Source organism: Aspergillus pseudoviridinutans (assembly GCF_018340605.1).
Source record: "Aspergillus pseudoviridinutans IFM 55266 DNA, scaffold_5, whole genome shotgun sequence".
NCBI lineage: Eukaryota > Fungi > Ascomycota > Eurotiomycetes > Eurotiales > Aspergillaceae > Aspergillus > Aspergillus pseudoviridinutans.
In genome coordinates, this window is record NW_025091285.1 from 913081 (window position 1) to 928024 (window position 14944).

Genomic DNA, 14944 nt, shown 5'->3' on the forward strand with positions numbered 1-14944 from the left:
GGGAAGAAAGGGCGAAGAGAGGGGGCGGCAGCCGCTGAGCTTCCGCGTTTTAGTGGGAGGCTGGAGGTCTTCTAGCCAAAAGAGGCTTGGGAGAAAGGTCGGAAGGGGAAGAAGAAAACGAAGGCGAAGAAGCTGCGAGGTAAAATAGAGGGGAACGAAGACAGGGCGGATCAATCTCAGACAAGGGGATCAGGACGAAGGTTATTCTGGGTGCGCAATAGAACTATGGAAGAAGTCCATAGGCAATAATGACCATGACAGCCTTCGAATATCAAATCGAAGGGGCGTACATAGCCAGTCCAGCAGGCACAGGAACCTTCAGTCTATCTTTGGATACCCGTTCACGCACCAAGCTATGGCGGGGACTGGTTGTAACCTATGTATCCTTCGATCGAAAGAAGGGTCACTGAAGAGTGAACTCAACTCTCCAGCCGAGTCAAACCAGAGGAGACAGGAAATAACAACAGCAAGGCAGGAGATCGGCAACAATACAATCAATGGACGCAAATAAGAGAATAGTAGGCATAGCAGTAAAGTAGTAGGAACAGAAACGTCAACGTACCGGCAACACGTGCAATGACAAGATGATTCTCTATCGCTGACAGACAATAGGCTGGATAAGACTGCTGCTGCACGGGAATGTAAGAGTAAGGTAGCTGCAAGGCAACTTGGGTGTTGCAAAATGTTTCTCTCTTACACTTTCTGCTGATGGGTTCTGCGTCGCTCTTCTTCGTTTATCTAAGCCCCCCGATCGGGTATGGATCCTTGATCCTTCGGTGCTGGAGAAGCAGAGACAGGGCGGGCACTTGTGGATCCCTCGACGGTCCGTCAACAAACTACTGCTTAGTAGGCCTGGTTCTTGGACAATAATAAATCAGAAAAATCCATCAATCAATGAAATAATGAAAAAGAAAAAGAAAAAGAAAAAGAAAAAAAACAAATTGCTAAGGAGTTACTCCGTATGCGAGTATGGATATTGAGATTAAGAAAGATAGGAATTTAAAAAGGAAATCACGATATAATGACAATAATTTAGCAAGGAAATGGGATAGTAATAATAGCAAATACCAGGAAGACCGAGAAAAGAAAGAGGGAAAAGGGAAAAAAAGAATTGTAATAAATAAAAATAAAAATAAAAAAGATGTGGATCGGCTAAGAGTAATCGATGGGTGTAGGATCTTCTGGGTAGAAGACCGTGCGTCTTTTTTGGCAGAAGGGCCGATACACCGTGKGAACGGGATCTGCTGCTTCTTCTCCTCCTCTTAGTACCGGTAGGCTTGATCCTTCTCTTACCTTACTGTGGCAGGTTTCAGAGTCTAGAATGACAGAACCCGAAGCCCAATGCTGGGTGTCAAGCTCTGACAGACAACCACAGAGAGAGAGAAGAATGATCCTCACTCGCAGAACCGCCACGAAGCAAGGACCACCGCCGGCCGGATAAGCTAAACACGTCTCCGGAAAGGAACGACCGTTTGGGTTAAAGTGGACGATGATCTCTGCTGAAGCGCTGTCTTGCGGACTCGGCTACAGCGATTGGCCCGAGAGGAAGGATAAATTCGGTACATCAAAACAGCAGGTAGCAGCAATTGAAATGACAGTCAGGTTGTGCAGGAAAAAGAGTGATCAAGCATAATAATAGTGACGACCAAAAAAATAAGAAAAATTGAAATAAAAAATAATAATAAAAAAGAAGCAAAAATACCTGTTTCAAGAGCTTGAGTTATGGAAAGGCTGCCGAAGATGATGTTCAAGGAAATGAACGTCTGTTTCTGCAGGGTCGGGCAATGATTAAAAACAACTCACGCACTGCAAATCAGCTCCAGGATCAATTCTTGAATTCAAGAGGAATGAGCTGTTGAGGGGTGGATAATATAATAATTTAAAACACCATGTCGTTACTTGCGCTTCATAAATCTCAGGGGTTATCTATTATACATAGTTCCGGACCTGGGGTTAGTTAAGCTAACAGAAAAATTTCAAATCATAAGCATATTGACCTGTATTCATGTTACCCGCCAAATTAGCAGATAATAACTGAGGGATGGCAATTTGAAATGAATATTGCACAGGCTATCTGCTATCCCCAGAGCAAAGTGTTGGGATCGATCGTGTTACTGTAAGTAATTCAATCGTCCTGCAATGCTAGGATGATGCTGGATCGTTCTTGGCGGGCGATCCGTGGCCCAATCCAAATTCTGAGCGAAATTATTCATTCCTTTTCATTTCTTTTTTTATTCAGGTATCTTTTTAAAGATTTTCTTCGCTCGGGATTGACAAATGACAAGACCTTCTGACAAATCGAGATAGTGTTTTGAGTATCGTTGACAAAACATTGAGCCATGATCCTTGTACCTGTTATATTGCAGTCCTAGACTTCTGATAGAATACATTTGTTTACATACGAACATTCCAGATGGACCATGGTTAATTGGCTATTGACAGGATGTCTCAGGGTTACAGTTGTCTTCGCCACGAGACCATCAGGCCCACCCAAACAATAAAGCGAACCAGAAAATCCACCGCCGAATCCAGTAATTCGTCAACTAAGAGACATACCAGAGGGAATTCGCTACCATTACGAAGTAACAAAGATAAAGAACCATGCAACTTTAATGACTGCAATGCGCGGCGCTGATCGAGATGAAAGCTTGAAGCAATCCTGGCGCCAAGTGGTGCTGTCGGGATGAACTAAAGCTCGATAGTCAACGCAAGAAAGAATTAGACGAGTTGCAACTAGTACTCCTAAATACTGTACGATCATGTCTATTCGCGATAGAGAGATGCAAATAAGACAGCTGCAAGATTTCCGCAAGTCTAAACGGCGGTGGATCATAGAAAGACAGCACCGAACTACGGTCATGTAGAGAAGCAAGAAGCGTTCGGTACAGACCCAATGATCCACGAACCTCAAATACGTCGAATTCGTACGCTTCTATCAACGTCAATGCTCCGCCAGCTCCTAAAAATGCATTCGTCTCTATGATGATAATACCCGCAAACCTCCGAAGACATCAATTTCCAGAGCGATTTTCACCTTTGTCAGCATCGCTTTGACTCTTGCAAACCCACATTGCACGGAATGCCAGATGTCAATACGAGGCTTACGACCTGTTTACAAGGGGCCGCACGAGCGGACTAGAGAACGCCAACGATGAGTAGCTTCTGGCCAAGTGGATCCGTCTCGGGCATAGAGGAACCCATTGGCCATGGCGTCATCCACAAGCCTGCTAGCCAGTACACTAACGATCTAGGTATGTATTCGTGTGGGCGAAAGTGTATATCAATGGAATAAGGCTTCGGGTCGATCTGGAGGGCGTTAGGGTGCGGACTGCGGGCCCGCCAGATACAAACCTAAAGAAAGAAAGAAAGAAAGGAAAAGGGAAGAGAAGGTACTGGCAGCAAGACTGCTTGATGACTAGTTAGCAAGACAATTGGATTGTCATTTCTGACGAAGTACCCAAAAAGCAAGCAGGTCATTACCGAGTCTTGAGTGTTGAAGTTGGGTGAAATGGTCAAATTCAAATTCTCCAGCATTCCAGACCCATTCTCCATTCTCCACTGTTTTCTGGGAGAGTACTTTGTACGGAGTAGTCGATACTAGTTCAGTAAATGTATCAAACATGAGGCAATTAAGGAACCCTCTTTTTCGAAAGAAAATAGAAAAAGAAAATAGAATATGTCAGCAAGTGAGAAAGGACCATGTCACACAAGAAGTTGCAAGAGAAGAAGAAGCCAGCCAGGATGAGCAAGATGACAGGGATCGGTGCAGATGGCAGGGATGGGACCACTGGTCGAGAAAGCACCACGAAGCCAACGGTGGCGCGCGAGGAACAGTCGATCCAAGTCCATAATTTTCATGCTCTCATGGCAGTATCTATCAACAGACAATAGTGATGAAGAGAGGCCCGTGTCAAGCTTGGCTGATCATCATCAGTTACCTATAGTGTACACTCTAGGTGAGTACGAAGTACTGGTGTATGATTTAGCAAGAGACCGGGAATTACCGTAGATTATTCCGTAGTAAATCTCGACTTTCAGCATAATCGGATCCGATCAGATCAAATCGTCAACAATAATCAAGGGAGAATCGACGCATGAATCAACTAGTTTCCTCATTGGAAGATTCTACGGATACCGCGTCTGTCTTCCAGAATGCTGAATGTCGTTCGATGTATCAGAACCTACAAAGTCGGTCAAGGACACACGCCCCAACCCCGTGACACGTCCACGATCCAGCCCAAAGTCTCCATCGACTTCCTTTGTGCTTACTGCTTAAGTTTCCTGAGTCTTGTCAAATTAGATTTTCATAGTAATACTCCGCGTGAGATAGCGTCTCAACCGACCCTTTACGGAGACAATATCAGCCAGGATTCTTGAGTAGGATGATATGATCTATACCAGTATTCCATTGGAAGTATTTTGTTGCCTGCTATGGGTAGCAGATTCCAAATCCATTGAGAGTCAAAAGGGTCAATATTACGGAGGATCGAGCTTCACATCCTTTGGCCTCTGTGTCTACATACAGCGTCCTGTTGCAATAGTGCCTAGATCAGGTTCTCCATCCGCTGTATCAACCTACTGGGCTAAGGAGCTCGGATTCATTATCGCTGACACATTATTCCGTGGAAACTATCCCCATATGATCGTAATCTTTGTATCTTCAACAAGCGCAAGGGCGATATTGCGGTAAGCACGACGACTAAGTGAAGCATCACTCAAGGCCTCACCGCTTTTTAAGATATACTTGTCGTCGAGGTCAAGCAATGTCAGTTGGACAGGTACTCTCGATCCAGTTGTCCTATGCTCGGCTGACATGAGGAAAAGGAAGATTGATAGGCCAAGACGACTTCTTGCAGCAACTCTCGACCCCTTGCGTCAGGTGGGGCGATGAATGAGCCAGTATTAAAAGGGCTAGGCTAGTACTGTACAGCGTACGTACGGATACCAACTTCTCTGCGTAATGATAAGAGTGACAGTCATCGTGATTGATCCTCCAGTCTCGGGTCGGACTTAAGAGACTCTGACCCCACCACAGTCCTGCGACGCATTAAATCAACCCCGCTCTTCTAGTCAGATTCATCTTACTCATCCGCTCACTCAAACTATCTGACACGGTAATCTGAAGGAAGTGCCTGATTGAATACAGAATCAACCTGGTCTGGATTTACCATTTCACCGCCCACATTCTGGCATCCTCCTTATTGACTCTGGGGGCCACTCATACTGTACCACAGCATTACTGCGTATAGACCATATGTGAGCGTAATCAGCAGGTATTCAGCACTTAGTAGAGGAAATCATTACTACTGAGCGATGTAGCACATAAACAGGCTGGCCATTCTACGCGTGCTGCTTCAGAACGATAGGTACCCACAGGAATACTCGGAAGGAATCAGCGGACGGGGTTTTGTTGATCACGGAAGAGCAGTCCTCCCATGCCGACAAATCCATTCTCAAGGGTTCTGTTTTGTGTCGAGATCAAGGCATCAAGCAGTTGAATTATCTAGCATCCAGTAATGCTTATGCACTCGGCACAAGGAAGCGTGCTGGTTCAATGCATGTCGAATCTATGTGCATACGTCTTGTTCACTTAATAAATATATATCGTCGTTGACATGTTCTTCCAGTGTACCTGCAGGTCTCTTTCTTCTCTGGGTTGAGCCATTCTGGACTACAACTGCTCTCAGTTATACTACCGACAGACTCTATTGTCTCCGACATGGCAGATAATTGAAAAGGAGAGTATCACCATGAAAATTGCGATGAAGATCTACCGTGGCGATAGCAGACATGCTGCGGACGACGGCCCGACTCCCGCAGCCGCCGTACATACAGCAGATCCCTGTGGGGTGCTGTAGCTCCTATTTCTAGTCCATACCAAGTCCCAAGTCCATAGTGGATAATGAGCTCTGTCAGTCCATCGTATGATCCATTTGCTTGGAGGCCGCTGCAATCTCCTGAAATAATAGTCCCAGGAGGAAACCTTGGAGATGGGTGGGGATAGGTCCAATCACAGGTTGTAGAAAAGAGCATAGGCGCCTGGGGGGTTCCCTCTTCCATACCTGTAGTTGTTTTGAGTCAGAGCTTAGGAGTTCGGACCTGTCCAATCCCGACCCCGCTCGCTAACTTCATTAGCCAAACTAGCTGGATGCTTTAGGTTCCGCAGCGCAACCATGGATAAAAGCCAGCCTCAACCGCCTGGATCTTCAGACGGTCAGGGCTCTAGTCATAAGTCTAGTCGTGGCTCTAGTCCCGGGGCCAGCTGTCAAGGGCCAATGTCATCCAGTCATCTGCCACTGCGCTAGGACGGAATCCGCAAATGCGGTGGCAATCAGTCAAGGCCAATGCGGATTTCGGCGCTCAAGGATCCTTGGTCGCTGCTTTGATGCTTGTAACCTTGCAAATTGCAATCTGGGTTAGTGGCCAATCGAAAATGTGGTGGACTAGTTCTTCACGCTATGACTTGGACGGTGCGGGACTTCCAATTTATGGACTGGTCTCAATTTGTCAATTTCCTAGTTTCCTTATCACCTATCTACTCCGGACTCCGTAGTTTCTTTTGGTACAGACAAAGAGCGGGTTAAATCGGCGCAACTCAATTTCCCCTCGAGCATGACTAAAGGTAGTACCTTTGCTCACGAGTGAGGATTACATGTTAGCAAGATCTTTGGCCAATCATGATGCCAATCAGAGTCACGCTCACAAGTTCATTTCACATTATCAATACCACTAATTCCAGCAATGGGGAATAATATTCGACTAAACCAAACTGTGTCGAGCGACGGCTGTACCTTGCAGCTGCCATGCACTCAACCTCCGTAGCTAACTAAACTACGTTACAACCTATCCAAGACCAAGTCCGGATCCAAACCGAATGAACGCCAGGAATGAAATCCCGCAGCGAAGCTAGCAAAACCAACGGATGGCCTAGAAGCGAAGTTTCGGATTAGCTCGCAGCTAGGACAGGACAGCAGTTCTTCTGCATCCTGCGGGAATTTACCCAGGATTTAGTACTCCGGGTCTACTGCATTTGTATCCGCAGGCACAGTGCAGAAAGGAATAGCTGTATCTACCTTGCGGTAAATTACAACTTGTATCTTGCAAGGATATCTTCAAATCCATCCTTCTCGCGCAGTCTCTCGGTGGACTCTGACGGGTATACGCGAATACCTTAAGACTCTCTCCACGTTACACCTGGCTAGATTGTTCGTGAGCGGTGTGACATGGTACGGATATGAGATAGTACCCTGCTCTGGATAGTCCCTGGTACTTGCAGTATCGGAATTTCTCTCGCCAATCACAGTAGCCAGCAGATCTAGTCTAGCGCGCAAGGCAAAGTTACGGGAAGTTGCCTACTTATCCTTTTTCATTCGCGATCCTCCAGCGCCACAAGTCCTTGTCTCCGTACAGATACAATCAGGATCTTGAGACCCAACCTGTGCGACCCTAGGGAGTATATGCTGTGCCACCCTGTATCTTCTAGAATCCAGCCTGGATGGAATGGAATTGAATCGCCACTCGCCAGGCTGTCTGCCTCATGGCACGTTCCGATATGATCGCGACGCCTCGAGTTCGCAATCTTCACGAGAATGAAGGTGTAACCTGCCCAGCTGGGATGCCCTGCAACCACTCCAAGAGTGGTCCACCGGACATTTGACATCGCCAGTTACAACTACCCTGTGAGATAATAGCAGCAATGCTCGAGTCAGCCATGTCATATCCTCCGCCACTGGCCGAAAGGCCTATGAACCAATGATCTACTTGCTGATCCAGCTCCTGACGGCGCGAGATAGATATTGCCCCGAAGGATCCGCAGTCTTGATAGGTTGATGATGCATGAGGTTTAGATTAACAGCGCCAACGGTCATGGCCAGTTTCAGCTTGGCCTTCAGCTTCGCTCCGGCGCTTGCTGCAACAGCTTAGTCCACGGAATACGGAGTCCAGCCTACAGGAGGGCTAAGCATCGAGGACCACGGGATTATCATAGTAACTGGTGATTATACATGATGTGCATTGCAGGTAATTAACCTTACATTGCATCCCGCTCGCTGCATTTTGCGGATGCAGAGAGGCATATCAATAGATCAGAGAGGATCTCACTCGTGAGCGACGACAAAACATATTCCTAGAGTTGGTACTTGAAAATCTTCATTACTCTCCTCTGTAGTGCAGTACCTTGTACGTGAACTGAATGATGGAATACGATCCGACATCTCCATCCTGGCAGGATGGATCGCTAGATCACCGTCGGCGTGTAACCTCAAAGCCAGATCCCTGTTTGACTTGACTTGAGTTTTGGTGGGTAAATCCCTAGTTCATACAAAATTACAGACAAGGTGATGAAATCTGTGCAACAAGCCTTCAACAGCTGACCAGGGTGAGTGAACATGGACAATATTGATGACGTTGACCAATTGACAGAGTTGAAGACATAGCATGGCAGTCAGTCATCACGGACCTCCTCTCGGAGGGATTTCCCCTCAGATCATCAACAACAGAAGACAACAGTAGTTTGGCCAGGCTCCTACTTGTTAGGTAGTATCTACCTACTTGGCAAGAATAGAGGGGCAAGGTGACGGAAATTTTACGGATGCTATTGGTGGAAGTGAGAGCTCATCCTGGGGCTGCACATGCTGAGGGGCGTCAAGATGCGGATCGACTGGCTGTGGGAGCGACCACGTAGTTGATGAGGGGACACGGTCACCCGTGATGCAGCGAACCGTGAGCCTCCAGTGGTCACTGTTATCTATGCCATCTAATAATAAATAATGGCAATGACAATGACAACGAAGACTAGCTGAATCAAGGAAAAGAACAATTAATTGGACCGACTCGGCGTCGCCAACTGGTCAATACCTCTCAAGTTGGTCACCGCAGTGCCAATGCCAACGAGTCGTAAGGAAATAATCCGAGTCAAATTACTCCGTATCGTGGCGAGATAACCATCAATGATCGATTCATGGCTTGACCGCCGATACCCCCTTCGCCCTCGCCATGCCCCTTGCTTGATGGCGTGCGCTGTCCCCGTACTGTCCAGAGTACAGTACACGGTACAGTACGAGCATACAGGACTTACCTAGTGCAGCAGGGTCTGCTAGGTCTGGCCCCCATCCACTCTTACCTTAGCCTGGCAAGTTGCAATGGCAAATGACGGGACCCAGGTTTCAGCTGCAACGACCCGTTGGTGCATATGCGAGTGTTGAGGGAGTAGACTAGGGTGGGTGGATGGGGTTGTGGATGGACGTGGATCGGTCCAACATCCACATCCACATCCCATCCCCGCTTGCCAGATCATCACTTTTGATTGCCTTTTGGTTTGTTGACTTGAAGGTGCACGGGTCAGATTCTGTCTCGACTATCGAACTATCCATGAATAAATGGAGATAGTAATACTATGAAATAGGAAATTCAGTACGCAGGTCTCCACATGACTTGAAGGTGTCATGACACTCGTGATCCCCAATGCAGAGGCTGCTCACCAGTCCGTCTGTTCATGCTCAGGATAATGACAGGCATGATCTACTTGCCTCATACACAATTACACAGTAGCCAGAGTAATAATCATTCTGTCAAAATCATGGCCATCGCGCATGACGTAGCCATGGCGCCTGTATACATCGGTACTACCTCGGATTCTGTGCCCAGCACAGCCCAATATGTACCTGTTAGGCAGTATGTACTATGTACCCCCTTGATTCTCTAGATGCCTCGCAAGTGCAGAATACCAGGTATACACGTGTATCTGCATACAGAACGAACGAAGCCTTCAAGGCATCAGGATCATGTCAGATATCCACCCCAGGAATGTAAATCGTTTCCTTGCTCATCCAACTCCAGCCAGCCACTACTATCAACAGTTGACTGACCGCAACCTCGTCCTCACCGTCTTTTCCATGGCATTGTCAATAGTCGAATCTGCTGCGTTCGGTACCTATCCCTCTCGTTGTACTCCATCTCAGCTCAATTGTGCACAGTGCACCGTACACTGACGCTGCACAAGTTCTTATGCCTTTATGCAAAGCGATGTAGTCAACCTTATTTCAATGCCGCGTCAAGGTTGAGCATTGTATGATGTAGACGTATACAGCAGATGCACCTGTTCTTGAGCTGTGATGATCTTAAATGAACAGAACAAGGAGGCCGTGCATTTCTTATAGTGCAGAGTACTGCACATCAGATAAAGACAGGGATATGAACTTAATCGACTTGTACACTGCGTATTGACCAGTGCAGAGATGCGTAGACATATATGTGAGTTTATTCAGACTTCGCTTTTGTATCATATATATTGACAGTGACATTTGAGCTTGCGGATGTATATCTGAACGTATTAGCTATGAAGCTTCAGAGCTATACAGACAACAAATATAGATATATTTTAGACGCAGAGTGTGGTTACAGGCAGTCAGTATCTGATGTCACTTGGTTTATCTCAATGGCTAATAATGAGCATCCGGCATGCTCAAACTAGACATCCACCGGCTTCTCTCTTTCCCGCAGCTCTCGCTCCCTCTGCAGCTGTTTGGCATACTTGACCCCAAAGCCATGTCTATACACCTCCCGTACTGACTCCAGCGGCATATTATGCACCTCCGCATAGCAGAAAATGACAAACACCCAGCCGACAAAGCAAATAACGGCATAGAAACCAAACGCCCCGCTCGGCGTCATCGCCCTCATCATTGACAGAAACGTCGACGAGATGATAATGTTGCATCCCCAGCAGGTTACCGTGTTCATCATCGTGCCGAGCGCGCGGACTTCCAGGGGCAGGAACTCTGTGCCAACCCACGCGATTGGGGCGACGCCGGCGGCGAAAAAAGCTACGTAGATGATGATGGTTACGAGGAGGAGGATGCTGGCCCAGCTCATTTGTTGCGTTTGGACCACGGTGAGGTCGTGGTTGACGGGGATCCAGTGGAAGGCGATGGCGGCGACTACTAACGAGAGGGACTGTTTGGGCGGTTAGACCATCATCTTGACTGTGGAGAAGGGCGGGGGAGTTACCATTCCGAGGACGGTGATCAAGAGGACTACGCGTCTGCCAAAACGATCAATGGACGCAAAGTTGGCGAAGCCAAACAGAAAGTTCGTCGCGCCGACCACCATCGACACAGCAGTGGGCTTGTTGAAGCCAACCATCGAGAAGAGCGTGGCGGAATAGTACATGAGGGTATTGAACCCGCCCAGCTGGGATATGGCCATGACCATGCAGGCCGTGACGAGAGCGCGCACGTTCTCGCGCACCGTGAAGAGCTGTTTCATCTGCCACCACAAGCTCCTCTCCGAGACCGACACCGCCGCTTCCTCGATGGAATGCTGGATCAACCGGGCTTTCGCATCTACCTGCTGATCGGTGGCCTGTGGGAAGATCCGTTTCAGCACTTGCCGTGCCTCCTCACCGCGACTGTGCGAGATCAATTGACGGGGAGTCTCGGGACACCATGGCATGGCGGCGCCCAGCATCAGAGCAGGAAGCGCCCCGATACCGACCATGTACCTCCAGCCATGGGCTACATCGGTAAACGCAGCGCCGAGTGCGTACGACACAAGCTGGCCAAATGCCACACAGAGATTGTCAAAGACGATCAGCCGGCCGCGGAATCGAGCAGGCGCCATCTCGCCGATATACAACGGGATGATCATGGCAGCGTTGCCCACACCAAACCCGACGATGAGCCGTCCTACCGTCATCTGGGCTATGGAATACGCAGCGGCCTGGACCACGGTACCGATGACGAAGAGCGCACAGCCCACATAGATGCCGAGCTTGCGTCCGTACTTGTCAGAGGTCAGGCCGGCTAGCACTGCACCGATCAGCGCGCCTCCGGAGGTGATGGAGGTGATCAGCTCCTGCTCGCTAGACGAGAGGATTTTGCCTAGGTCTGTTCCCAGGCTGACCAATACAGCAGAGATGACGCCAGTATCGTACCCTACGTGCATTAATTGATGGTTTATGGCATATTAGGGTGGATACTAACCGAACAGAAACCCTCCCATGGACACCGTACAAGCGATCAGCCAGACAGTCTTTCCCGGGTCGGTCATCTCGATCGAGTCGTCTGGATTCTCGTCGCCCAGATGCTCTTGATGGACAGCTTCCGCTTTGCCATCCAGTGACAGCTTCATCGAGTCGGCGTCGGAATCCATTGCGATTGATCTGATCTACGTCGTTATACTGACACCCTGGTATAGAGCTGGATAATATTGAGGGGTCAATTCACTCCTTGTTGCTGAACAGTGAGATCACAGCATTTATACCAGATGCATCCAACCCCCTCGCGTCAAACCTGGTCATCAAACGGAGCATGCTTCATGAAGCCAAACGGACTCTACGCAACATCATACACGGTCCCCCAGATTTCCCCGCAGTGATTCCCCAGACTCCATACTTCAGTGTATCCATTTGGGCGAAGATCCGGCTATCAACATCAAATACCGGCGTGGCTTGCGGGATTTGAGTCCTTTTCATGGAAACAATAACCGATCCTAGCTTACTACAGCTAGAAGTGGCAGCTCTATCGCGGGGTAATGGCACACTATTCTGATCGACGGCGTGGGATGTCTGCTTGTTCCTTGTTCCATGGTTGCGCCGAAGTGTATCGCGGTGGTAGTCCGAAGAGGAAGTATTTCCCGCATATGCATGTACAGCGATTGACGGAGGAACATGAACGATTTGCTGATGACATGTCATTGTTTAGGCTTAGAAGCGTCATTTGCCATGTACAGTTCAACGACCCTCCATCTTCGGTTCCCTACTCGAAGGTCTTCCTCTTGTCTTCTAAGATATAAGAGCCTTTGCCTGTATCTACTACCATGTCATGAATCGATCTCCCAACTACTAAGACTCTATACTTTGGTTGAGCATAGTCGCAATGTGGTCACTTTTCACAATTGCCCCGTATGCCTGCATACTGGGCCTCCTCCTCTTCATTTATTTCATTGCCTATCCATTTGTGGAGTACATCCGGGACCCTAAGGGTGAGTAAACCTGTGGTGGTTTTATTCTTATGGCAAGACTGACTAGTTAGGCCTCCGGAGATATCCCAACTTCCATCCGTTCTCAGGCATGTCTGCCATTCCTTTCATGGTGCTTGCATCCCGAGGCTTCCGTTCCATGGAGCTCATGAAGCTACACCGGAAACATCCCGTCCTCCGCACAGGCCCCAACACGCTGTCGTACGGGGACGTCCGCGCCATCAAGGACATCTACGGGCACAACACCAAGTGTATCAAAGACCCGTCGTACATCGTCACGGCAGGCACACACTACCATCTCGCCGATGTGGTCGACAAGCCCGACCACGCGCGCAAGCGCAAGGTGCTTTCCTCGGCGTATGCCCTCAAGAACCTGGAGACGTGGGAGTACAAAGTCAGCGACAAGCTCGAGCGGCTGATCGCTCACTTTGACCGGGTCTGCACGAAGCCTCCCTCACCAGCTGTGGCGGAGGGCAAGGCGGCGCCCGATCCGGCGGATCTGACGGTCGACTTTCGCGCGTGGACCAACTACTTTACTCTCGATGCCATTGCCGACATTGGTCTCTCGGAGAAGCTGGGCTTCCTGGACAGCGGCAGCGACGTGTGCACTGCCGAGAGGAAAGACGGGACGACGTATGAGGTGCACCTCCGCGAGGCGCTGTATCCGACTGCGCGCAAGCAGTCGCTGATCGTGTGGAACTACGAATGGTACCCAGTGCTCAACAAGCTAGTAAACCCCATCCCGTTCTTCGGGCGCATGCAACGCTCGGCAGACAACTGGGACAACATCGTGTGGCGGCGCGCATCAGAACGCCTCCGCCGCTACGAGGCCGGCGAGAAATTGGACGATTTCTTCCAGGCGCTGATGGAGGACAAGAACGGGCACCCGAATAACCTGGAATGGGGCGAGATCGTCGCCGAGGTCAACATCATGATGAACGCAGGCAGCGTGACGACCGCCATCGCCATCGCCAACGTCATGTACCAGCTCCTCAAGAACCCGCGCTGTCTGGCCAAACTCCGCGAGGAAGTCGACGCCGTTTTGGATGACGACGAAATCATCGCCCCCTACGACAAAGTCAAGCACCTCCCCTACCTCCGCGCCTGCCTCGACGAATCCCTCCGCATCTTCCCGCCCACCTCGCATGGCCTCCCGCGCCAGACCCCGCCCGAAGGCATGGAGATCCTGGGCCAGTGGGTCCCCGGCAACACCTCGGTGAGCATCTCAGCGCTGGTCGCCCACCGCGACGAGACCGTCTTCCCGCAGGCGGACCGGTACATCCCCGAGCGGTGGCTCGGCGAGGAAGGCAAGGCCCTGCAGCCGTACTTTGTGGCCTTCTCTGCAGGGGCGCGCTCCTGTATCGGGCGGAATATCTCTTACCTGGAACAGACCAAGGCCATTGCCTCGTTGGTGCATCGGTATGAGTTTGCCCTGCCTCATCCTGGCTGGGAGTTGAAGCGGTTGGAGACGATGAATTTGATCTTGGGCGATATGCCTGTGAAGGTGTGGAGGAGGAAAGTTAGACATGATTCATAGCCATAATCCATTGCTCTTTGCATTACATCCTCCATAGTATAGCCTGCACAGGCAGTACTGCGTAGATACTGCATACAGAGTAGTGCAGCCCACTAGTCCGAAAAAAGATAAATGATATTCCCCACACATTCTCTTCTTCTTCCCCGTCAACAGTCAACAGTCAACATCCTCATACCATCTTCCACGAATTACCTCACAATAAAGAAAATGGGCTACCATCCAATCGAACTCCGTATCCAAGTCCTCTCCCTCTCAGCCTTTGGCGTCGAATCCAAAGCCATAGCAGCAGGGCTGGATATCCCCTACCGCAGCGTCCAAAAGATCATCCAGCGCGCCAAAGAGCGGGGATTCGATCCCGCAACGAACCCTCGGGTTAAGATGGAGTACGTAGAGGATGCGGAGAGGTCTGGACGCCCGAAAAAGGGAACT

The 14944-nt window shown here is 49.4% G+C and overlaps 2 protein-coding genes across 2 annotated transcripts; one reads left to right on the forward strand and one right to left on the reverse strand.

The window, feature by feature from the left end:
- Positions 1 to 10467: 10467 nt before the first annotated feature.
- Positions 10468 to 12150, reverse strand: Asppvi_007393 (myo-inositol transporter; the record flags this gene model as incomplete). Its single annotated transcript, XM_043303280.1, has 3 exons — positions 10468 to 10953; positions 11008 to 11933; positions 11982 to 12150. The coding sequence occupies 3 exons, from the start codon at positions 12148 to 12150 to the stop codon at positions 10468 to 10470; spliced, it is 1581 nt and encodes a 526-aa protein (XP_043159215.1).
- A 725-nt stretch (positions 12151 to 12875) lies between these two features.
- On the forward strand, positions 12876 to 14515 carry Asppvi_007394 (cytochrome P450; the record flags this gene model as incomplete). The annotated part of the gene is made up of 2 exons (XM_043303281.1): positions 12876 to 12981; positions 13032 to 14515. 2 exons carry the CDS (start codon positions 12876 to 12878, stop codon positions 14513 to 14515), a joined length of 1590 nt encoding a protein of 529 aa, XP_043159216.1.
- Between the last annotated feature and the right edge of the window lie 429 nt (positions 14516 to 14944).